Below are 25,402 nucleotides of genomic sequence, written 5' to 3'. Positions count from 1 at the left end.
GCTGACTCAAAGTAATGGTGATTTCCGGGGTGTGTGTGTGGCTTTGGAGCATCTCCCGATTCGCTAAACGGAATTGTAGAAAGGCTCATCCAGCACGGGGCGGTTTCTCCAGCTGGGACTCTTTGCCAGCACATGAAGGAAAGACTAACATAGGGCACAGCGCAGTTCGTCGGAGGCAGTATTCATTAATTCAAGATTTACGCGGTAAAATGTTAGTGATCTGTAATTTTCGCTACGATTCCTGGCCATTTTGGGTGCGCGCAACGGATTAACGCGGCGTCCCCCCCCCGGCAGTAATCTTCAACGTGGGAACTCCATATCCCCGAAGCACGCCGCTACTCTCTGTTGAAAATACCCCCGCCAGTGCAGGAGCGCGCAAGGCTCACAAGTGTTCGTGTATTCCCGTCTTGTAGGCTGCAAAGGCGGCTGAAGTCAGTGGAATCGGTTGAGATCGCTTTTTTTTAAAGAGGAGCGGCAGCGCCCGATCCAGACGGATCTCCTCGACTCCGCCTCCCAATTGGAGAAGAAATCCGATGCGAATTCCAGCGACACAGAAGAGTTCTCTTTTTCCACCCACAAAACTGCGGAGGAAATGCCGGCTCTTTCTGCATCTTCCGGCTGACCCACACGCTCTTTCCCCCACGTCTGCGGCCTCCAGGCGTTGCCAAGAGCGGAGGCGGCACTGTGGGTTGCCCAGACAAGCCCCGAGTTGAGCAGCTGCTTCCTTCTTGCAAACTCAGGAAGAGTGAGTTTGCCAACTCCTCGCTGCCACCTGAAAAGCTGATCCGGTTTCCCGCTTGGCGTCCACCCGTGGCCGGTAACTTTTTTAAAAAATCGCTTTAACTTTACCGCTAAAGGAATGCGTGGTGTCCCCCCCCCCCCCATGTATGTCGCGCCTGTGTGACGTGTGGTTTAAATTGCTTTATGTTCGTGTATTTTCGCAATTAAAAATGCCAAAAAAGAAAAGTGGTCAGGGTTGCGCAGGAGCTGCAGACCGGAAGAGTAGACGGGTGCTGCAGGGTTTTCCGGGTGCAACAGGTGCCGCTTTCGAAAGGGAGCCGCAAAATGCACACAGGGCGTGAATGGAGCTGGATCTCACCCCTTCGGAGCGTAGCTGGGAGGCTGCAGATATCTAATCGACTCTGAACTGGGGAGTCTTTCTGGCCAGGTCGAGATTGCAGTTCCTTTTCATGGTGGGTGGGGAGAGATGATCCTGGGAAGATCTCTCCTCAGGGAATCTGACTCCGTTGGAAGCGGAGTTCTGTGCAGACTTTTACTCCAGGAGGAACCTACTGATCGCTGCGGGCGCAGTCCGGCTCAGCAGTAACTCTACATAGGACGATACTGTCAAGGGGTCTGTTTTGTTTTAAAAAATAGAACTGTGTCTGCTTTTCAGCTTCTGCTTTGTTCCCAACAGGCAAGTAGGGGAAAGAAAGTAACGTTTGGAGTTGGGGCGGGGTCAGTGGCTGGAATGTATCCCGTTCATTTCATCTCTTTTCTTAAATCCCTATTTTTAAGGGGTGGGGAATCTTGGAGTTCGGCAAAGCGGTGTTAAGAAAGACACGGAGAGTCCCCTTAGATTCAGGTGGTGGTTTGAAGCAGCTGAACGAAGTCTGAGTTCAGTGGCACCTTTAAGACCAGCAAAGTCTCTGAAGAAGTGTGCTTGCACACAGATAACCTTGAATAATACTTTGCTGGTCTGAACGGTGCCACTGGACTCAAACTTCGTTCTTAAACCCCTTCTGCATCCTTGTCTGTGAGTTTAAGTTGCCAACTTCTGGCCTTTAACAAAGTGATGTTTCCAGGGGAAATTGTGCAAGAGAAGCGTTCTCTGTTGCTGCACCTGCAAGTTTGTATTTTGTTTTGATTTTTGGTGGGGAGTGAAGTGATATGGACAGAAAAGGAGAAGTTTCAGTCTGTTGGATTTCTGTTGGTTGCACAGCTAAAGACATAGGAGACTGGCGTGTATGTGGAATGGTGGTCTCCAAAAGAGTGTCATGGAAGCTTCTTGATATATTTCCTGTCACCCACTGCTTTCCCCCTAACTCTTTCTGTTCCCCTGCCTCCTTGGAGCAGGAGGTACCTGGGAAGAGCTCAGGAGGCGTCACCTTTGGGTTGCTAGGTAACCCCCATTCAGAAACAGCCTCCTCCATTGTCAAAGAACCCGTGACGTGGGACCTCCCACCGTTTTGTAATTGGTCCTGCTACCTTTTTTCAAAATTTTGGAAATGCCCACAGGGTCAACCAGGTTGGCGGTCCATGGTGAGCAGAGGCGGTGCCCCCAAGTTTTTGACAATGGTCAGGTATGTGTTTCGTTCCTGACGGGAAGGCTGTGATCTTCAGTCTGACAAAAGTGCAAGATAGGCTGCAATCACACACACTCAGTAATCCACTCTGAGTCCACTTTCAATGCGCTTTCCAACTGTGTGAACTGGCAAAATCCAGTTGGAAAGCGCACTGAAAGTGGATTGTTTAGTGTGTGTGATCGCAGCCATAGTGTTGGGTTATTCTTATTTAATTTCTTAAAGTAAATCAGCAGAGTAATCAGCATTCAGCAGAGTATTAAAGAGGCCGAGTCCATGGTGTGTTTAAATATAAAAGTTTACTACAACCTAGCATGGGGAAAAGGTATACGGGATGTAAAATAACAAAGAGCTATATTCCTACATCCTTACAGCTAGACAGAACATGGCAGAAGAGCAATGGAGACTAACTTCTTCTTGCTCAGGACAAAGAGCCATAAAATGCTAATACTTGGCACTCTAGTCTCCAATCAGAACAACAAACTAGATCTGAAGTTACCGGGCTTTCTAGCTCTCCAAACTTATTGGTTACAAACAAACATGTGATTTAACAGACATCATTAACCCAGTAAATACTGAACAGTGTTCTAACTTGTAACACCCAACACATAGTGTTCCCAGGCCTCCTCCGGGGACAGCCGGGGATGAGGCAATAGGGTTGCCAGATCCAAGTTGGGAAACGTCTGGAGATTTGGGGATGGAGCCTGAAGAAGACAGGGACCACAGTGGGTTACAGTCCCATAGAGTCCACCCTCCAAAGGATCCATTTTCTCCAGGAGAACTGATCTCTGTAGCCTGGAGATGAGCTGTAATTCTGGGGGGTTCCCAGGTCCCACCTGGAGGTTGGCATCCCTAGCTTAACAGGAATCATTCGCGCACATCTAACCTTACTACTGCCACTTGCTTCCCATGGGGCTGCCCCGAGAACTGTTTAGAAGATTTAGCTCGTACAGAATGCAGTAGCCCCTGTTCTGTGAAATGTGAACTGTTGCTGAAGGGCATGTGATACTAGTTTTGCCAGGGTTTCCCCTGGCTCCTTGCTATCGCTCAAACCTTATACAAGGAACTGGCTTGGAAAGTTCTGAATCGCTTGGGCCCCTTATGGCCTCAAAGACTGTCCCTCCTCCCTTACGTCCCATGAATGAGGAGGTCCTCTTGATGGTTCCTCAGGTTCTATGTCCGAATGGCAGGTGTACACAGTAGCAGAGGTGGGGGCTTGGACTCTGGTCTCCTCAATACTGTTAGTCTCCCTGGACAGTTTTGGTGTCGTGGTTAAGTGTGCGGACTCTAATCTGGGAGAACCAGGTTTAATTCCCTACTCTTCCACTTGCAGCAGGTGGATGACCTTGGGCAAGCCATAGTTTTGGCACAGCTGTCTTTGAAAAAGAGCAGTCTCTGTCAGAGCTCTCTCAGCCCCACCCACCTCACAGGGTGACTGTTGCGGGGAGGGGAAAGGAAAGGAGATTGTAAGCCACTCTGAGACTCCTTTGGGTAGTGAAGGGTGGGGTATAAATCCAATCTCCTCTTCTTCTTCTTAATGGTTCTGTCAGCTTAGACTGCAGAAAATCTAGTGGAACTAGCCAGTTTCTAGACCTTTTAGAGGGGCTGTGGCTCAGTGGAAGAGCCTGTGCTTTGTGTGCAGAAGGTCCCAGGTTCAATCCCCAGCATCTCCATTTTAAAAAGACCAGGCAGTAGGTGATGTGAAAAACCTCAGCTGTCAACCAAAAGCACCTGTCTGGAGCTTGGTTGCCATGGAGAGGTGGAGGTGTGCGTGTGTGAACTGGAATTTATAGTTTCGTTTCTGGCCATTATCTGTCTGGTGTCTGGCATAGCCATGTAACCTTGAGACCTGCGCTGTCTTTAGTATCCCCTTTTCCCTGGGAACCTTAGAGCATTAGTTTGGCGGGCTTTTAGCTTAGAAGTGATTGGCCAAGAGCCACTGATGTATGTTTGATCATGCTGTAATTGCTGGCTTCGTGCATTGGACCTCAGTCCTAACAGAAAGCCGCTGACAATCTGAGTAGACAATACTGACCTTGATGCACCAGTGGTCTGATTCAGTATAAGGCAGCTTCTTGTGTTCATGAATGTTCAGTCCTCATTCAGCACTTTTGAGGAGGACTGTGGCTTGGTGGAAGAACCTCTGGTTTGTGTGCAGAAGGCCCCACTTTCAATCCCTGGCATCTCCAGTTAAAAAAGACCAGGTACTAGGTGATGTGAAAGACCTCAGCCTGAGACCCTGGAGAGCCATTGCCAGTCTGAGTAGACAATACTGACCTTGGTGGACTGATGGTCTGATTCATTATAAGGCTGCTTCAGGTGTGTATGTGTGGTATTTCTGAATCTATGGATAGGAGGCAGTGAGCATCACCTACTCGTAGCAAATGATGACAACCCAGTAAAAGGCCATTCAGCTTTTCTTTTCTGGGATAAGGAGACTAGTATTTGCCAAGCAAACACACAGGGCTATCATTTCTCATTTATATAGCACCATCAGCGTGCACAGTGGCTTACAGACTATTGTACAGAGGAGGAAGATCTCCACCATGAAAAACTTAACAGTGGGAGATGGAAGCATGGATGTAAAAGGCAAGAATGGCTGTGTTCATTTCAATCGTACGTTCTTAGTATTGTTAAGTTAAGCTGGGGACTCACAAGGAATCGCCAGTGAGAAAGGGGAACAGTTAGGAACTTCCCAACCCATCCCCTAATGTCTCCACCCAGGATTCTCTAAGACAGCAATTCCCAACACTATGAATCCTAAGCAAGTGACATTCCAACATACTCAGCCTTTGCATGTGAGGTTACATTCCAGCCCCTGACCATCCTCTCCTTCTCCATTACTCCCTCTAACCCCCCCTAACATTCTGAGAATCTCAGTCTAGTAACCACCTGGAAATGTTTTATTTCATGAACACGGATATGGAGCGAAGAAGAAAAAAACACCAACTAATTTATAAGATGGAAAATACTGTTTCTAGGGTCACATCTTGGTTTCCAATATAGAAAAGAGAGCAATGGAAAGGACAGAGGCAGTCAGTAGGCAGGGCTGGCCCTTGACCCACCTCTGGGTCCTCCTGACCCACAGGTTGGGAAACAGTGCTCTAAGGTATCAGAGGTTTGAGCAGGGTGATGGCTGTCTCCTCTTTATCCTTGTAGCCAAACAATGCCCTTGCTTGTGGTTAGTGGAGACCCACAAGTAGATCAAGATCCCTATTTTGTCTGTGTATGGCCCTGTTAGGCAGCTTTTGTTATCCATGCAGAGACCATCCAGTTAGTATTAGATACAGCAGTACATGCATCAGTTCACCATGTTACTAATAACTGATTTGGGGCTTTTAATCTGCTTTTGATTGTCTACAATCAGTGGTATTCTCAAAATCATTTCTGCAACTGGAAATTTTTACAAAACACAAGGGCATTAATGTATCTGTACACAGTCCACATTTTTTCTAACATTGCCTAAAAGCCACATGTTACATGTTGGGCCCTATAGCCTATGCTTTTTTCCTGCCTTTGCCTTTGTGTAGGGATTAGTTTTTGGCGATAGATAAGGGAGTAGTGTGGTGGGTTGGGATCAAATCACTAGGCTCTGGTTTGAAAGCTGCAATTCATACAGTGCTGCCACTCTCCCCCAGTGTGTGTTCATTTTGGACTACGCTTTGTGGACTTAATTTAAGCCAGTCAATTTGAATCTGAGTTTGCTTTCATTCTTTTGATGTTACCCCAGATACAGCAAGAGTTGACCTGAGTTAAGTTCCGGTGTAAGCGGGGGAACGGGACATCCCTTCTCAAGCCTTTTTTCTGACCCGTTGACTTGCAAAGGAAGAGAGACGCAGATGCTTCTCACCTGAAACTTAGTCCTGATATGGCTGGTGAGTAGGCAGCACTTTCTGTTGCACATGGCTTTTTGGTCTATTAGGTGGGACACACTCCACTGGACTTCGACTGATGCACGCAAAAGGATCTATTTGGGAAATTCCCCCGATTAAGATGGGGTCCAACAAGGGTATATGTTGGAAACTCTGGGTATCTAGCGGTCTAGTGTTCTTTTCTCTGTTGATTGGCCTAAACGATCGTTTCAAACCCTTCATCTCTGTGCACAGAATTTAGTCCAATAGCTGTAGTTGGCCATATACTTAGTTAAAACATTGTCTGACCTCTGTTTTTGCTCCTAGGGCATTTGCATCTTTGGAAGCCACCCCCCCCCCTCTCTGCTCCAGTCCTCAGAAATTCTCTGTAGACATACTACTATTATATATCAACTTTTTAGAAGCCAAACAAGACATACTCTTGATCCCTCCATTCCCAGCGGAACTTGCAACTAAATACCCCAATCCATTTGTCCCGATGGCAAAATGCACTTAAATCAGTTATATCTGCTACCCTGGATTTACATCTAGGGTTTATGTACCCCCAAACTCCTCTTTTATACTGATATCCTGCTTGAATTAGCCACCTACATCTTCCTGAGACTGATATTTAGAGCCAGTCTGGTCCACGCAATCTGGGAGGTGTCCCAAAATTGCACATTTTCTGACAAGATGCTATATCTAGAATTAATCTTGTGTTATCTACCAAACTGAGCCTCACAGTTAATAATCTGACGCCTAGGTGACATACCATCTCTATGAGCACTGCCCAAGCATCACGTTATGGATTCAAAGTCTTGGTTGCCAAGGGAATTATCTTGCAGCACTGGAAATCTCACACACACACACCATAGACGACTGGGTCTGTGATATTGCTAGATCTCTGTATAAGGGAGAGAATCGCATACAGCAGATGAGAAGCTAGTGAGAGCTTCACTTCCATCCGGCAAGGTTTCTTGTAACTCTTTGAGCAGTGATGGCTTACCTCCATTACTTGTTTAGTTGGATCCATATTGCTGCCTCTCCCCTCCCCCCATTCTCTCTCTCTAATCTCTACTCTCAGCTGCCTGCATGTGTACCTCTCTCTTTCTCTTTTTCCTTTTCTCTTACTTGCATTTCTGTCGATGGGCTGTGTTGGGGAGGGTTTTTTTATAGGATTACATGTGGTTTGTTTGTGATTATATTTACTATGCTATATGGCAGTGGTGGCGAACCTATGGCACGGGTGCCAGAGGTGGCACTCAGAGTCCTCTCTGTGGGCATGCGTGCCATCGCCCCAGCCAGGCCCAGACCGTCATTAAACTGTGGAATTCTCTGCCAAATAATTTTAAGTAAATGAAAGCATTTGGGATTGCTTCCCTTACTTTGTTTGGATCATCTTAAGTTAATGTATGAGTTGTTTTTTCTAAAGCAAAACCTCAGTATTCAGGTTAAATTGCCGTATTGGCACTTTGCGATAAATAAGTGGGTTTTGGGTCGCAATTTGGGCACTCGATCTCTAAAAGGTTCACCATCACTGCTATATGGTATGGGGGGGAATAGGTGGTACTTCATTGTACAGATCTTGGACAGCATGTATGGCCTGTCCCAAACTTGGGTGGTGTCATGATTACAGGTGCTCTTCTAGGCCCTTTCTCTGGAAGGTGTTTGCCTTGTTAAAGCTAGAATTCTAGGAAGAGAATATGAAGGCTTAGTGCCAACATCCATATGCATGCACATAAATCCTCAGCTGTGAAAGCCTTCAGATTTATTTCAACAGCTCCGTGTACAGGAGTGATGTGCTGGTTACCAGGTGCTAGGGGCAAATGAGGTGATCATCATCACCGTGTCCTACTTGGGAACTTCCAGAAGGGTTGGGCGGGCTGTTGTTGCAAACAGGACATGGATCTCAATGTGGTTTAGCGAGATGGTTCTTATATTATCCCAGTTCGTTTCATCTCATTCTTTACTGGTATCTTGGTAGGCTTGTTCAAGTGGCTCCCACGGAAGTCCAGGCAAAGTTCAAACTCTTCAAGGAGCTCTGCGGACAATGCTTCTCCACCTTCGCCCTCTCCTCATCAGGGGCAGGGCTCGAACTCTCTAGCCAGCAGTTCGGTGAATAGCGCCAAACAGACATCCTCCACCTTCCACGTGAACATCAGCAGCTCCGACAGCGCACGCTGGAAGAAACTGTATGACGTGTGCATCTGCCACAGCGAGGGGGACCTCGAATTTGTGGAGCAGATGGTCTACTACTTGGAGAGCCAACCTGAGTGCTTCCGTTGCTTTCTTCAGTTGCGGGATGCGGTCCCAGGGGGCGCCATGGTTTCGGAACTGTGTGAGGCTGTCCAGAACAGCCATTGCTGGGTGCTGTTCATCACCTCCAGGTTCCTCAAGGATCCTTGGTGTGTGTACCAAATGCATCAGGCCTTGATGGAGGCGCCGATGGCCAATGGGCGCATCATCCCTGTGCTGAAGGACATTGACCGCAGAGACTATCCGAGGGAGCTCAAATGCATCTATTACATCAACGTTACGGTCCAGGAGAAAGGCTTTGGGCAGGTCAAAGAGACGGTGATGCGCTGTAAGTAAGCGGTGGAAGGGGGTGCTTAGTTCCCTTGGGCAGCCTGTTGTTGAGTTGTTCTCGCGAGTGGATTAATTATAAGATTATGCATGGGATACAGCAGGTAGAGAAAGAAGTAACTTTCTCCCTTTCTCACAACACAAGAACTCATGGGCACTCCATGAAATTGCTGAGCAGTCGGGTTAGAACAGATAAAAGGAAGTACTTCTTCACCCAAAGAGTGATTAACACATGGAATTCACTGGCACAGGAGGTGGTGGCGGCTACAAGCATGGACGGCTTCAAGAGGGAATTGGATAAACATATGAAGCAGAGGTCCATCAGTGGCTATTAGCCACAAGGTATAGATAGGAACTCTCAGCCTGGGGCAAGTGATGCTCCATATTCTTTGTGCTGGGGGGGGGGGGCAACAGTGGGAGGGCTTCTAGTGTCCTGGCCCCACTGGTGGACCTCCTGATGACACCTGGTATTTTTGGCCACTGTGTGACAGAGTGTTGGCCTGGATGGGCCATTGGCCTGATCCAACATTGTCTTCTCTTATGTTCTTACGTTCTTATAACCTTCCATAGGAATCAGGAAACCCCTCAGGTCTCGTAACTGCTAATAAAAATTGCTTCAGCATTATGTTCTCTACCCAGCGTCTGCTCTCAGATCTGCCTTTTGAGATAACAGTAGCTCAGTCCAATGGGGAGCACTTCTCTTTCCACCCATGGGACAGGAGCTAGTGAGGTGGATCCTGTCCTTACCCTACCACTCCACTGAGCAAAACTTCCTCCTGCCTAAGGTGCCTTCTTCCGACAAGTAGCTCTTGAATTGGAAAAAGAGCCACTTAAGTAGAAAGAAGGCTACTTATGCTGGAGGAAAGTATCTTTGGCTGCCCATTCAGACAAGCCCATTGTGTATGAACAATGGACATAAATAACACTGTGGTACCTCAAGTTGTGTATTATTCTGCTGAAAATGTAAACCATTTGCTACTGTAAAATAAAACGGAGCTCTTTGGGATTGGGGGTAGTGATTGGAATCCTGGTAACGGAGCAAGGCCTTCTTTTTCACTCACCTCTGGTTAGTTGTCTGTGAAACCAGACTGGAAACCGTTGCCTCATTCATAGCAGCAGCAAAACGTGATTAAAGGCTTTGCAAAACGTGATTGAAGGGAGAACCCAAAATGACAGTTGTGACCTTGGGCATGTTGATCTCACAGTGGGCGACTGGAAAACCTTTCCCGTGAAACTGAAAAGTTTTTGAGATCGTTCATGTTGCTAAAATATTATTTGAGGATGGATTTAAGAAAATTAATTGTCATATGGAATAGTGTGTAGTGTAGCCAGGAGATCCTAAGATTGTCTGGCAGCTGGAAGTTCTAGCTCTTTAGTGTTATGCACCACGAGATGGCGAACTAGACTTGTTTTTAGACAAGAGGCGATTCAGAGGTGGTATGCCATTGCTAGCCTCTACATCATGGCCCTGGTATTCCTTGGAAGTCACCCTTTCAGTTCTTAGCCACGGCCAACCCTGCCTAGCTTCCGAATTCTGACGAGATCAGGTGAGCCTGGGCTATCCAGGTCAGGGTTTTAAGAGACTACAGGCTAGATACTTACATACCCTCTTCACTTGTATGCTTTCTTGTTATTTGCCTGTGTTTATGTATCTTGCCACCCTGACCTGGATAGCCTAGGCTAGCCCGATCTCGTCAGCTAAGCGGCATTGGCCCTGGCCAGTATTTGGATGGGGGACCTCCAAGGAGGGCAGGCAATGGCAAACCACCTCTGACCATCTTTTGCCTTGAAAACCCTACAGGGTCACCATAAGTCAGCTGCCACTTGATGGCACTTTCCACCACTACGTAACTTGTCATGGTCTGAATTCGAACTGGAAGGATGAAGATTTCATAGGGAGCCTTTGCTGCTTTAGAGTAATCAGCGATGAGAAAGGAGCTCACTTCTGCTGCTGCATATTTATCTGGTGGCAATAGTGTGGTAGAAGCTGCATGGGGCACCCTAGTTCTACCACTGCACTTATATAAATTACTCGTGTACTTCTGTGCATAATTACTCCATTGATTTTCTATAGGCTTAGACTGGGTAACTGACCTGGATAGTCCAGGCTAGTCAGAAGCTAGGCAGGGTCAGTCCTGGCTAGTATTTGGATCGGCGACCTCCAAGGAATACCAGGGTCGTGAAGCAGAGGCAAGCAATAGTAAACCACCTCTGAAATGTCTCGTGCCTTTAAAACAAGTCTACCCACCTAGTGGTGCATAACACTAAAAGAGCTGGAACTTCTGGATGCCAGACAATCTTAGGATCTCCTGGCTAAACTATATACACTGCCATACGATTATTATTGTTGTTATTATTTAGACTGGGATATCTGTTTAAGATTACACTGTTAGCCTACATCAGGTGAGGAAAGAAGAATAAGTCTGGGGTTTATAATGAGTGTAAGATTCGTATGGAGCCATTGTTAAGGTTTAATTCTTTTTGGCTGTTTAGGAAGGAATTGCAACATAAACTCTTTTCAGAGGCTAGCTGTGTTGGTTTGCAGTAGAACAGCTAGATAGGAGTCCAGTAACACCTTAGAGACCAACAAGATTTGCAGGGTATTAGTAGAGATGTGAAGGCCCGGAAAAAACCCGGAAAAATTCAGGGGGAAACCGTTTCCCCCCCGTTTTTTTCCTGAAGCCTTTTTTGTTTTTTCCCCGAAAAATTGAAAAAAGAAAAGGGGAAAAATTGATTATGGAACGTTTTATTTTAACATGATGAATAAAATATTTTAAGACAAGGTGTTCAAATATTTTCCAAATCATTTCTAAAAAATATGTATGGTATCAGATTGATCTAATTTCTGTGCACTGAGGACAAGCAAGTCCTAGGTTACAAACTGAACTCTCCAATGCAAGAACAAGATGCATTTCTTCCTTTAGGAGGTGCGATTGTCAGAAGAAAATAAAAAAGTTTCAGTTTTGTTTTTGCATGTGGGTGGGTATTCTGTTTGAAATAATTGTTTGGATGCACTATATTTTTAATATGCTAGTTTTGATAATTTCATGCCAAGTAAAAATGTCCATAGTCATGTTTTATGTTCCTAAAGTAACAGAATGACTTTCAGTCTAGAAAAGACAAAAGAAATGCTAATGTGGCATTTTTTTCAATTTTTCCGAAAATTTCCGTTTCCCCCCAGAAAAAAAGGGGGAAAAAAACGGGTTTTTTTCCGAGCTTCAAAGTTTCCGGAAATTTTATATCTCTAGGTATTAGCTTTCAAGAGTCAAAGTTCCTTTCATTAGATACAAATTCCTGTACCTGGCAGTTGCTTATCCAGCCATGCTGAAAAGCAATGGCTGTTCCTAATAACCAAACACCGAGGCTTTGAAGGTGCGAGGTTTTGTCGGATGAGCTTTTCAGAATCATGTGATTGAAAAACCCCTAATCCCTCCTTTATTGTCTCTTTTAGATCTGCGGGAACTATGTAAAAATGCAAGCAGAAGCGATTAACTGGAACACGGACTAAACATTGAGACTTTGGACTATTGGGCAAAAGCACTTTTGATACAAGCTAAAGCTGAAGGATGCCTTTGCTCGCATGGGATACGTGAAGCATGTCGTTCCTTCCCCCTGACCCATCTCACCACTGAAGGGAAGACTTTGTGTTCTTTGGCATTCCGCTATCTGGAAGAGACATGGGTGTGCACTAAATGGCATCTAAGCGGCCTGCTCTGTTGCGGGAACATTCATTGTTTATAAACGGCAATGGAAACATGTTCTCGTAGCCCATATATTTGAGACTTCCGAGGGCCCAACAAAGTCCTGGGGTTGATGGTAAAAGTATTAGGCGTACACTAAATTCTGTTGTATGTGAAGTGTGTGTGCTTTGAACTCACTGTGTGAGTTCCGAGAAGAAAGTTCCCTTTTTACCAGAGGCCAAACCAACGGGAACCCTTACGACTTCTTTTTTTTTTTTAATGTCTGTTACATTATAATAAAACAGAACGGTGTCAGAATTCTACTTATTTATTTAATTTTACCCCATACCCTTCTCCCCACAGGGGACTTGGGGCGACTTCCGACATTTCAAAAATATTGCATTTTAAAAATACGATACAACAAAAAAATTTAAATAGAACAATAAAACCAATTAAAATAATGCAATAACAAAAAAGAGCCAGTGGTGCTCCCGTCTCTAGTTCCAGCTCCTGCCAACCTAGCAGTTCGAAAGCAAGAAATTGCAAGTAGATAAATAGGTACCACTTAGGTGGGAAGGTAACAGCGTTCCGTGCACCTTGGTGTTTAGTCATGCCGGCCACATGACCATGGAAATGTCTTCGGACAGCGCTGGCTCTTAGCCTTGGAAACGGAGATGAGCACCGCAACCCTAGAGTCGGATTCGACTGGCTTTCGAGCAAGGGAACCTTTACCTTTACCTAAGTGTGTGGACTCTGCTCTGGGAGAACCACGTTTGATTCCCCACTCCTCCACCTGCCGCTGCTGGATGACCTTGGGCAAGCCATAGTTCTTCTGTCAGAGCTGTTCTCTCAAGGACAGTTCTGGAAAGAGCTCTCTCAGCCCCACCTGCCTCACAGGGTGTCTGTTGTGAGGAGGGGAAGGGAAAGGAGTTTATAAGCTGCTCTGAGACTCCAAGTGAAGGGCGGGGTATAAATCCAGTCTCTTCTCGTCTTCATCATCATCATCTTCGTCGTCTTCTTGAAGAATTAAAACAAATGAAACAAATAAAACAAGGAAATGCAGGGTTGCTGCACAAAGGCAGGCATATTACCCAAAGGCTGCATGAAACAAACCAGCCTTACCAGCCCTACAGAATGATGAAAGCTCCGGCAAGGCACAAACAACCCCAGGGAGCGGATTCCAGAGAGAAGGGGCGACCGCTGAAAATGCCCATGCCCTGGTGGTTGACAAGCAGGCAATTCACAGGCCAGGCACCTGCAGAAGGCCCTGTGATTATGATCAAAGGAGGCAAGGGGGAGTCACACTGGGCGAGGTGGTCCCAGGCTGTTTAGTTCAGCATCCTTGTGGGCTGTTTCCCAGCTCTCCCTCACTTGTCAGCCCGGTTTATGTTCCTGGGTTACAGTGACGGCAGGAAAGCATGAAATTAGGACCCAGCTTGTTAATGTTCCTGGATCAAAGGCTGGTGCAGCATTTTTTGCCTCTGGTTCCTGTAGGGTGGGCTTCCTAGCTGGAAAGAAACCAGGCTTCATCCTGACTCCAGCCTGTGTGTGACAGGATTGGGTGCTGAAGTGTGTTTAAAATGTGTCAGGCCTCGCCCCTACGGGCTTTGGTTCTACGTATGTTTCTTTCGCTGTGACTTGGGTGGGCCCACTCTTGTCAGATCTCAGAAGCTAAGCAGGGTCATCCCGTGGTTAGTACTTGGGTGGGAGCCCACCAAGGAAATGCAAGGTTGCTGCACAGAGGCAGGCAATGGCAAACCCACCTCTGTTCATCTCTTGCCTTGGGAAACCTTCTGGGGCCACTCTTAAGTCAGTGGCAACTTGATGGCACTTTACAAACACGCTGTTTCTTTCCAAGCGGCCTATTTTTATGCTTATACCAGACTACCTCATAATATGCTTCTGTTAGAACATAAGAACATAAGAGACGCTAATGTTGGATCAGGCCAAATACCCATCCAGTCCAAAACTCTGGGTCACACAGTGGCCAGAAATACCAGTTGCCATCAGGAGGTCCACCAGTGGGGCCAGGACATTAGAAGCCCTCCCACTGTTGACCCCCCCAAGCACCAAGAAGACAGAGCATCACTTGCCCCAGAGCCCCTATCTAGATCTTGTGGCTAATAGCCACTGATGGACCACTGCTCCATATGCTTATGTAATTCCCTTTTGAAGCCGTCCATGCTTGTAGCCGTCACCACTTCCTGTGGCAGTGAATTCCATGTGTTAATCACTCTTTGGGTGAAGAAGGACTTCCTTTTATCCGTTCTAACTGTTCAGGAATATCAATGCAGTCCTCAACAGGCTTAGTCAGTAGGGTGTAACTCAGTTTAGGATGCACTCTATATTAATCTTTTTCTTCTCCAGTCTTTCTTTCCCAATCTGCCATAAGAAGATTTAGCTGTGAATGCCAATCTTGTTCCTACTCCTTCCTTTTCTTTCCCTCCTTCCCTTTCATAATTTGGGTCGCCGAGCTTTTATTATCCTAATTTTGCTTCAGTTACGGGGACTGGATGCAGCAGTTAGAATCAGTGCGCAGTCTAATACTTGAAAAAACTTCGAAATCTACTTTGAAGTGACAAACTTTGGTCTGCAACATAGTTATTCACAAACAAGTGTATTGCTTGGACCTTCAGTTTCCCCCAGCAGCTGTTACCAACCTCAAGGTGGGGCCTGGAATTATCTTGGAATCGCAACTGAGCTCCAGACTACAGATCAGTTTCCCTGGAACAAATGGCAGCTTGGTTGGGGACGGGGACGGACGGACTGTATGGATTCGCATCACTGCTGAGCTTCCTTCCTTTCCCCAAATTCTGCCAAATCTCCAGGAATTTTCCAAGCTGTAGTTGGTAACCCTACTTGCTGCAGGTAGAATAGCAGACTTTCCATCAGCGTTTACATAACACACTGTGTTTTTAATGTACATCTTTTCTAAAAAGAATGAAGTGTCCCTATTAAAAAAACCTGTAGTTAAAATTTCATTATGTCCTTCAGTACTGAGCGATGATGTAGCAGGAAATTTGCCACCGTTAGCAACAGTGGTCCAGCAGATCTTGCACTGAAAAAGAGACCCACTAGCATTGCCTGTTAAGTGTTTATATCAATTTCCACCCCCTGCATCTCCGTTCCAGCAAAAATGGATCACTTTATACACATGCACACACAAGGATAAAGAGACAGGTGGTGAGATGCCAGAGGTTCATTTTGTTGTAGAGGTGTTAGGGTTGCCAGTGTACAGGTGGGGAACTGAAGTTCTAGAATTACAGTTGATGGTCAGGGAACCGTTCCCCAGGAGCAAATAGCACCTGGTGTTTTTCGCCACTGTGTGACGGAGTGTTGGGACTGGATGGGCCATCGGCGTGATCCAACATTGGTTCTCTTATGGCAGCTTCAAAGGGTGAACTCCCTCACCTCCCCAGCCTCTACCTTTCTCCAGCACCATCCTCAAATCAGGAATTTCCCCAGCCATAGTTAAATAAAAATCTAGTGGTACTTTAAAGACATTTCAACATGAGCTTTTGCGGGTCACAGCCCACTTCTTCAGACTGGTGATGGAAAACCATACTGGGGAATTTTTATGGGGCAGGTGAAGTCTTGGTGTGAATTACACTATGAAACTTCCAATGTAAGGGGAAAAAGGAGGAGCTGATGTAGAAAGGGTAGGTATCTCCTGTCATAAATCAACAGAATTAGCGAAGTTCTAATTCAGCACTTTCACACTGTATATTCCTTTTGAAGGTTAGTGGGCTTTTGAAGGAACAGTGACTTCCAGACTACTTATCAAAAAATTAAATAGGACATGTCACCCCAGCTTAAACAGAGACTTGGATTTCCTCAGTCAGTCACCACAATCTCTACTGGTGCTACAAGATCCACTTTTTGAAATTTTAACTGGCTGTTCTTAATCTGTTCTATCAGACTGTATCACCTGGTACCAATATCAATTAATTTCCCCTTATTATATTTGCTTATCTGAAGAAGAAGAAGAAGAGAAGAAGAGATTGGATTTATACCCCGCCCTTCACTTGGAGTCTCAGAGCGGCTTACAAACTCCTTTCCCTTCCCCTCCCCACAACAGACACCCTGTGAGGTGGGTGGGGCTGAGAGAACTCTGACACAAACGGCTCTTTTTCAAGGACAGCTGTGCCAGAGCTTGTGATTGACCCAAGGTCACATCAGCAGGTGCAAGTGGAGGAGTGGGGAATCAAACCCGGTTCTCCCAGATTAGAGTCCGCGCACTTAACCACTACACCAAACTGGCTCTCTTCTCTCAGAACCTCTGACCTCCCACATTAATCAGGTACATGTAACTGCTAGTTCTGTTGATTTATGATGGGACTCAAACTCTCCCTTTCTACATCAGCTCTTCCCTTTTCTTCTTATATTAAGATTTACACATAGCTTAATTCACACCAAGCCTTGACTCCATAAAAACTCCCCAGTACAGTTTCCCATCACCTATCTATCTGACAAAGTGGGCTGTGGCCCCTGAAAGCTCATACTGAAATGTTAGCCTTTATGGTACTTCTAGATACATGTTTTATTTTCTACAACAGAGTGACAGGACTACTCCTTTGCAACCAAGCTGGAGTACATTTCACAGTCTTTGGGTGGCACGATTCACACTTTGTTTTCATACTCCACATTTTTATCCCACCCTTCTGCCAGGAAGATCAGGGGGATGTACATAGTTCTTCCTCCTCCATTTTATCCTCACACAACAGCCCTGTGAGGTAGGTCAGAGTGAGCTGATAGTGCCAAGGTCACTCGAACCTACCAGTACCTACTCTGACATCCTAGAACACCACACTGGCTATGTGCCCATACAGGCTTAAATATATTTTTAAGGTGCCACCATCAGCCGTTGCTCTTTATGTATTTGTACCCTCTTCACCCCGCACATGGAGGAGTCTAACGGGAGCCGGAAGTGAAACCCATCTAGATCATCCTCCCGGGGAACACAACTGTGCGCATGTGCACACGCCATCACCAGGCTCGCCTTAGTAGCCTCCTACCAGCAGAGGGCATCACTCGGCAACCGTAAGACGGCGCGTGCGGAGGCGACAGTTTGAGGGTGACGGCGCATGCGTACAATTTCCCGCTTTCCCACCTCCTTCGCAAAGCCATGGCGGAATCCCCTACTCTGAAAAGGAAACGGGAGAAGAAAGAGGGTGAGAATGGGACGGCCGAGTCCCGAAAGGAAGGTACTACCGCCACTGGGTTCCCTTTGGCGGACCTCTCTGTGCGGAAGGTGCTCAGGGAGTCTGCGCGGGACAAGACCATCTTCCTACACGGGCAGGTACCAACGGTTTTACTATGAGTATTATTGGGAGCCGGCACAGACCAATCAGCTTCGAGGGGCGGGGGAAGCAGAACCCTCACCATTTGGCCCCGCCTAGTTCGGAGGAGCCCGGCTACGTCACCAGAGAGGAGGGGGAAGGAGAGGCGAAAGCCTCGTGGGTCTTGTGTGCAAGAGCGCCGACGTTTTATGTTTCGGAAGTGTGGTGTCCTGTCACCAAGTAAACATTTTTTATTTTTAAGGAGCTGACGTGGCACCATTAAGACCAGGAAAGTTGTATCACACGGAAGCTTATACCCAGAATTAAACTGTGTTGGTCTTAAAGGTGCCCCTGGACTCAAGCGACCCACCTGAGCCAAGATTGTAGTGTTGTAGGGAATGTTTCCATTATGTTTTGCCTGTTCCCTGGCCACATAATGTCCTTCATGCACAGATATTCAGAACCACCCCAAAGCAGTATGGTTGGCTCGGCACTGGGATTTGATATTTCATCAGATCCTTCATCTGAGGTAAAGGCTTATCCTGAGCCAAGCTTGTAGTATTCTTATTTATTTATTATTATATTTATACCCCGCCCATCCTGCGAACAGGCTCAGGGCAGCTAACAAAAGCGGTAAGGTAAAGGTAACGGTTCCCCTTGCTCGAAAGCCAGTCGAGTCCGACTCTAGGGTTGCGGTGCTCATCTTCGTTTCAGAGCCGAAGAGCCAGCGCTGTCCGAAGACGTTTCCGTGGCCATGTGGCCGGCATGACTAAACACCAAGGCGCACGGAATGCTGTTACCTTCCCACCGAAGTGGTACCTATTTATCTACTTGCAATTTCTTGCTTTTGAACTGCTAGGTTGGCAGGAGCTGGAACTAGAGACGGGAGCTCACTCCGTCATGCGGCAACTCGGGTCTCGAACTGCTGAACTAATGACCTTCCACAGCCTGCAGTTCAGTGTCTTAACCACTTGAGCCACCGCAGCTCCAATAAAAGCGGTACAATGTACCATAAGAACATAAGAGATGCCAATGTTGGATCAGGCCAAAGGCCCATCCAGTCCAACACTCTGTGTCACACAGTGGCCAGAAATACCAGGTGCCATCAGGAGGTCCACCAGTGGGGCCAGGACATTAGAAGCCCTCCCACTACCTAATTGGCATAAACCATAAAATGGCATGAACCATCTTGTCAAGTATTGTAAATAACTCTGCTGGTCGGGGGTGGGGGGAGCCCCTTGCCCTCATAACTGCTGTTATCGGTTTATTTTTTATTTTTGATGGTGGTAGGGAAAAGTGATATCCAGTCATAGCTGACTTATGGTGACCCTGTAGGGTTTTCAAGGCAAGAGAGGTTCAGAGGTGGCTTACCATTGTCTGCCTCCATGTCACACCCCTGGTATTCCTTGGAGATCTCCCATCCAAATACTGGTCAGGGCTGAGGCTGCTTAGCTTCCAAGATCTGATGAGATCGGGACAGTATGGGCTGACCAAATTGTTGCAAACTAGCAGGCAATCTCAACATGCTTTGTTAACTGAGTTTATTTAGACTGTAGTGTATATGAGCCGTTGTAGATTTTCCGGGTTGTTTGGCCGTCTTGGCATTGTAGGACCTGATGTTTCGCCAGTAGCTGTGACTGGCATCGTCAGAGGTATAACACAGAAAGATGGAGTCAAGGTGAGAAGAAAAATGGTAGGCAGGTAGTTTATCTACTCAGGAAGGTGGGGTAGGGCTAAGTCATTATCATGTAGGAGTTCCCCAGGCTGTGAAACATGCTAATGGGGGAGCTTTCCTGAGGAGGTTCTTTTGTATATGGATTGGCTTCTTCCTGAGGAAGTTCTTTTGCATATGGATTGTTTCCTGAGGTTTCCTGAGGAGGTTCTTTTGCATGTGGATTGGATGTTGAAATTCTAATCTTATCTGTAGTGCTATTGTCAGATGTAGAGCCTTTTGTGTTTTTCAGGACATTTTCTGAAGAGGGAAGGTATGTGTAACTCTGGATTATATGATCAAATAGGTCAATACCTTTGGCTTTTTAAAAATATACCCAAGTTTTGTCAAACCTAGACAGTTAAACAGATCAGTTAAGGTACAGATTTGTGTTATAGTAACGCAGTTACAGTCCTATTTTGTTTACTTCATTTATACCCTGCTGTTCTTCCCAATGGGGACCCAAGATGGCTCATAATATTCTCCCCTTCAGCCTCTCAACAACCCTGTGAGATAGAGTAGACTGAGAGTATGTGACTGGCCCATGGTCACCCAGCGATCTGGTGACCAGCATGGAGCTGAAATACCTAGGTTCTAGACTAGGATTCGATTCTACAGATGGCATACCTGGGTCTCCTAGACTCTAGACTCACCACTATACCACACTGGCTCTTGGTGTGTTTCTAGACAGGAATGATAGTTTCAGAGGGTAGCCATGTTGGTCTGCAGTGGAACATCTAAATCTGAGTCCAGTAGCCCCTTAGAGACCAACGAGATTTTGGGGGCGTAAGTTTTCAAGAGTCAAAGCTCCCTTCATCAGATATGAGTTGGAATGGAGATGTCGGAGTCTTTATATCCCAATCAGAAGGTGGGAGAGGTGTTGCAAAGAAGGAACTCGGGATGTGAAGGTAAAAGGCACATAGTAATTACCTTGATTACAGCAGAGAGGAAGTGCTTGGGGTCAGAGAATTAGCCTCTGTGGTGAGATAAGATTCCTGTGTCCCAGTTCAGCTTGGGGGGGGGGGGGGTCCATTGTTCTAAATGTGTGAATGAACTCAGCAATCTAGTGTTGTAATCTCCCCTTGAAGCATCTCTGTTTGAGGACTGCCACTCTTTGGTCTGCAATGGAATGGTCTGGAAGATTAAAATGCTCCCCCACTGGTTTTTGAGTGTTGTGGGTTTTTATATTGGATTTATGTCCATTAATTCTTTCCGTAGGGACTGACCTGTTTGTTCAGCGTGAAAGAGTGGAAGGGCATTGCTAACATTTAAGAACACAAGAGAAGCCATGTTGGAGCAGGCCAATGGCCCATCCAGTCCAATACTCTGTTACACAGTGGCCAAAACCCAGGTGGCATCAGGAGGTCCACCAGTGGGGCCAGAACTCCAGAAGCCCTCCCACTGTTGCACCAAGAATGCAGTGCATCACTGCTCCAGTCATAGTGTTCCATTTGATAGCATATGTAGTGTTGGAAGATGAACAAGTGAATGATCCTGAGATGCTTTGGCTGGAGTTGTTAGGTCTGGTGACTGTGTTGTCAGAGTGAGTACGGAGACAAAGTTGGCATCTTGGTTTGTTGCAGGCCTTGGTCCAGAGTCCATGCCCATGTTAAGAAGGGCATTGTTGTGGGTGAGAAGTTTTTTAAGGTTAGGAGAAGCAAGAAAAGGTTTTCCTCCCAATGCCTGTGAAGGAGGAGTATCATTGTCCAGCATAGGTTGTGGGTGATTAATGATTCACTGAACAAGTTTGAGCTGAGAGCTGTATGTGACCACCAGTGGTGTTCTGCTGTTGCTTCATGTGGGCCTATCTTGTAGGAGGTTATCCCTTAGTATCATTCTGGATTTGTTGATCTGTTTCCTTACTACAACAGGTGGGTTCTGTAATTCCAAAAATGTCTGTTGTAGATCCTGCAGGTGAGAATCTGCAGGGTTGAAATGGATGCAGCTGTAACATAGAGCTTGGCTATAGACAATGGATCCTTCAGTGTGTTTAGGATGGTAAGTGGAGGCATGTGGATATGTTTGGCGATCAGTAGGTTTCTGATATTGTTATAAGGTGGTTTTTATGCTTCCATTATGTAGAAGAAGAGTTGGTTTTTATACTCTGCTTTTCTCTACCTTAAGAAGTCTCAAAGCAGCTTACAATCGCCTTCCCTTCCTCTCCCCACACTTTGTGAGGTAGGAGGGGCTGAGAGAGAGCTGAGAGAACTGTGACTGACCCAAGGTCACCCAGCTGGCTTCCTGTGGAGGAGTGGGGACTCAAACTCAGTTCTCCAGACTAGAGTCTGCTGCTCTTGACCACTACACCAAGCTGGCTATGTGTACAGTGGTGTCCAGAAAATGTATTTCTTGGTTCATGGTCAGGTTGGTCATGGGGTGGAAGCTGCTGAAGGCCTGGTGAAATTCCCCCAGTGCTTCTTTCCCATGTGTCCAAATGATGAAAATGTCATCAATAAATCTCAGGTACAACTGGAAGGGAGATGAGGAAGCGCTGCTCCACGTCAGCCATGAAAATGTTGGCATATTGTGGTGCCATGCGGGTGCCCAGTGGCTGTGCCATTGGTCTGAAGGAATACATCCTCACCAGATCTGAAGAAGTTGCAGGTGTGGACAAACCGACAGAGCTTGGTAGGGAGATCGGGGCATGGTATTTAGAGATGGTATTCCTAATTGCCCGTAGCCCGTCTTTGTGGGAGATGTCGGTGTATAGAGACACAACATCTGTGGGGGCCAAAATAGTGCTGCTGGAGGATTGTTAACAGATTCTGTTTTTCTCAGGAAGTCTGTGGCGTCTCACACAGAACTGGGGGCATTGATGGCATAGGGTCTGAGAACGGAGTCCACATAACCAGACACCCCTACAGTGATGGTGGCTATGCCTGAGACAGCAGGACATCCTGGGTTGCCGAGCTTGTGTGTTTTGGGCAGAAGATAGAAAATGCCTGGTCGAGGTTCCTGTGGTGCATCTATATAGATCTTTTCCTGTATTCTTTCATAATCCTGTTTAGTCCTTTTTGGTATTCCTCAGTGGGATCTGAGGATAAGTTGTTTGTAGGAAGTGAGATTGGAGAATTGTCTTTCGGCCTCCTGACTGTAATCTGATTTGCCCATGATAACAATGACTCTTCCCGTGTCAGTTTCTTTAATAAGGATGCCTGGATTGTTGCTGAGGCTGTTTATTGCATTTATTTCAGCCTGGGTGAGATTGTGTTGGAAGAGAGAAATTTATTATACTGAAATCGGTAGGACATACTTCTGGGTAGACACCTGTTTAGGGTTGTGTTATAAACGTAGAAAAAAACCCAAGCTGGCTGGTTATGAGCCACTAGGTGCTTTAAAAGGGGGCAGCTTCTGCTGCTTGTGTTGCTACTTATCCACTAAGATCCCCATTCCCACACATGATATTTTGGAGAATTTTTTCCATTGAAATCTCTGGGACTTGCTTTCATGTAAATGCAGTGAGGGCTAGTGTAAACATAAATCTGGTATAGGTTAGGGTGCAATTTACTTACATGCCCAGGTTAGTTAAGTTTCACTGTTACTTAGGTGAGTGGTTTCCAAACGATGCTTTGTTCTAGTAAACTGGCCAATGGCTGGGTTAGATCCAGACACAGTGCAGGGCATCTGTGTGGCTACTGCCTCCCCTCTTTTCTAACGGACTCTCTAGTGGCAGTTGGTAATGGAGCAGGGGGAGGCTCAAAACTGAAAGAGGGGCCGTTTGATAGAACCACTAGATCTCATAAAAGAGATAATTCTGCAGAGTACTTGCCTCGCCACCACTAGGTCCTTGGTTTGTCCTTGGATGCTGGTGACTGGCTGAAAGATTATTTATTTATTTATTTGCCACCATCACAGCAACCCTATGGAAGTTTCAAGGCAAGAAACATTCAGAGGTGGTTTGCCATTGCCTTCTTTTGCATAGCAACCCTGGTATTCCTTGGTGGTCTCCCATCCAAATACCAATCAAGATTGCTCCCTTCAGTACCATGTCTTCCTTGCCCATCCCTTATACCTGCATTTGCCATATGCTACATCTATTAGGGGCTTAGCTGCTTGTTTTGGATTGAATTTGCTGGAGCTTCAAGGAGTTAAGACCTGCACTGCAGAACTGGTATTCAAGAAGTGTATTTGGGAAGTCAGCTGTGTTGTTTTCTGTGTGCTTGGACTCTACGCTGGAACAATATGTTTTTGAAATCTTTTTCTTTATTTTTCTTTCTAATAAAACTTTATTTTGCTTTATGGTGTGTTGCTGTGAGTTCACTGGTCTAAACCCAGGTGAAGCTTGGTTTACGTTATCACAATGATGCTTGCCCCGGGGTCTCAAGTTCGAGATAGGGGAACAAATCTCTCAGACCAAGGCAGGCTTACCAGCCGGTCAGTCATACTTTCTGGTCATCATCAGCCTCTCTTCTCCTGTGGTCATGTGCAAAGACTGTGACGGGACAGAGAGTTGTTTTTCTGCATAATCGTGCTGGGCTTTTGCCAAAATGGGAGATGAGCGAAGCCACTTCTCTTTTCCTCCTGAAAGTTCTTCTCCATTGAGGACAAGGGGGGAGACTTGTCTCCTTTTCTGTTTTGTGGGAAATGACAGACGCCACCCCTCTGCGCCCCAGTTGCTGCCTTTGTGTTGTTTTCCCTGGGTCCTCTGTAATTAAAGGGAAGGGAAAGGGGTCTTTTGCTCAGTTTGAGGGGCCAGGATCGGGGAGGGGGGGCTCACCAGCGCAAGGGTTAGGAGCAGATTTCAGTCTTTCGTCTTCCATTTTGTGAAATGTAGGAAGGAGGCAGTGTGTGAAGCCCTGTGGCGTCCTTGTTCATTGGGGAGACGGTTTTATCTTTAAATCACTCTCTGTGTACCTAAAATCGGTAGTTTTCTGCTGCTACCAGGAATTAAAAATTCCAAATCTCTCTCTTTTGGCAGTATGACCTAGGTTCTAGGCATTTCAGAGGACTATGTGGCTCTGAGGAAGTACTGTACTGATTTCTGGGATAAGTTCATCTATTTGGAGGCTACAAGCATGGACGGCTTCAAAAGGAAATTAGATAAGCATATGGAGCAGAGGTCCATCAGTGGCTATTAGCCACAAGGTATAGATAGGGACTCTGGGGCAAGTGATGCTCTGTCATCTTGGTGCTTGGGGGGTCAACAGTGGGAGGGCTTCTAATGTCCTGGCCCCACTGGTGGACCTCCTGATGGCACTGGTATTTCTGGCCACTGTGATACAGAGTGTTGGACTGGATGGGCCCTTGGCCTGATCCAACATTGGCATCTCTTATGTTCTTAAGTTTAAACAGAAATGATTTATTTAATCAAGAACAAAATAGGTTTCTGGTTATTTTTAACAGTTGCTGAAGAAAGGAACTTGTAAATATAACTGGCAAAGCTTGGTGCCACAAACAGTCTCTCAAACTCCACCCTGACAGGCTTATACACCCATATATATAGCCACACAGGCTAGTCTCTTTGTTTTATTCACACTGAATAGAATCAACTCTCTTAGTCACACAGACTAAACTGTTGATCTTATTCACACAGAATTAGACTCAGAATTCCATATTCACACAGACTATGTTCTCTCTTCAAGCTTCACATACAGAATCCTTCATAACTCTCAGAGTCACACACTCTCTTCAAAATTCTTCCATACTCGTCTCCAATGTTCCCTCTAAGCTGTGGAGTCTTGTGAGCAAAAATTCTACTTTGTTAGCTACTGGCATTAAAGTTGTGAGCGGACAGTTTGCCTGCTGCATAAATTAGCTTGCTCTGGAGCCATCCTTCCTGAGCTAAGACAAAAATGTGTGAGCCAGAGGTTAAAAAACTGTGAGCTAGCTCACACTAACTCATCTTAGAGGGAACACTGCTCTTCTCTCTCATATCACAGAATCACTTCGTAGACACACACACAGTATCCTCTCAGACACCCCTCCTCCCACACTCTCAGTCAGCAGCCAGTCAAATCACACTTGTCACCCTCTATCACTCTCATATTACTGCATT

The 25,402-nt window shown here is 46.2% G+C and overlaps 2 protein-coding genes across 4 annotated transcripts in view; both read left to right on the top strand.

Annotated features, from left to right (window-relative positions):
* Positions 1-624: 624 nt before the first annotated feature.
* Positions 625-12,673, top strand: TIRAP (toll-interleukin 1 receptor (TIR) domain containing adaptor protein). The gene is made up of 4 exons (XM_015422513.1): positions 625-817; positions 6,034-6,178; positions 8,139-8,738; positions 12,189-12,673. The coding sequence occupies exons 2-4, from the start codon at positions 6,172-6,174 to the stop codon at positions 12,227-12,229; spliced, it is 648 nt and encodes a 215-aa protein (XP_015277999.1). The 5' UTR covers positions 625-817; positions 6,034-6,171; the 3' UTR covers positions 12,230-12,673.
* A 4,826-nt stretch (positions 12,674-17,499) lies between these two features.
* The window catches only part of DCPS (decapping enzyme, scavenger), a 91,500-nt gene continuing 83,597 nt past the window's right edge, over positions 17,500-25,402 (top strand). For all 3 annotated transcript variants that reach the window (XM_015422510.1, XM_015422509.1, XM_015422508.1), the window contains exon 1: positions 17,500-17,716. In XM_015422510.1, the coding sequence (XP_015277996.1) occupies positions 17,543-17,716 (174 nt within the window). In that variant the 5' untranslated portion in view covers positions 17,500-17,542. The remainder of the gene's footprint in view (positions 17,717-25,402) is intronic.

The sequence above is a fragment of the Gekko japonicus genome, unplaced genomic scaffold (genome assembly GCF_001447785.1).
Source record: "Gekko japonicus isolate JY-2015 unplaced genomic scaffold, Gekko_japonicus_V1.1 scaffold1263, whole genome shotgun sequence".
Classification (NCBI taxonomy): Eukaryota; Metazoa; Chordata; class Lepidosauria; order Squamata; family Gekkonidae; genus Gekko; species Gekko japonicus.
This window is presented reverse-complemented; position numbering and strand designations above follow the sequence as displayed.

Coding starts and splice junctions, on each gene's coding strand:
- TIRAP (XM_015422513.1), top strand. Junction 8,739..12,188: donor CAAAGAGACGGTGATGCGCT/GTAAGTAAGCGG, acceptor TGTCTCTTTTAG/ATCTGCGGGAACTATGTAAA.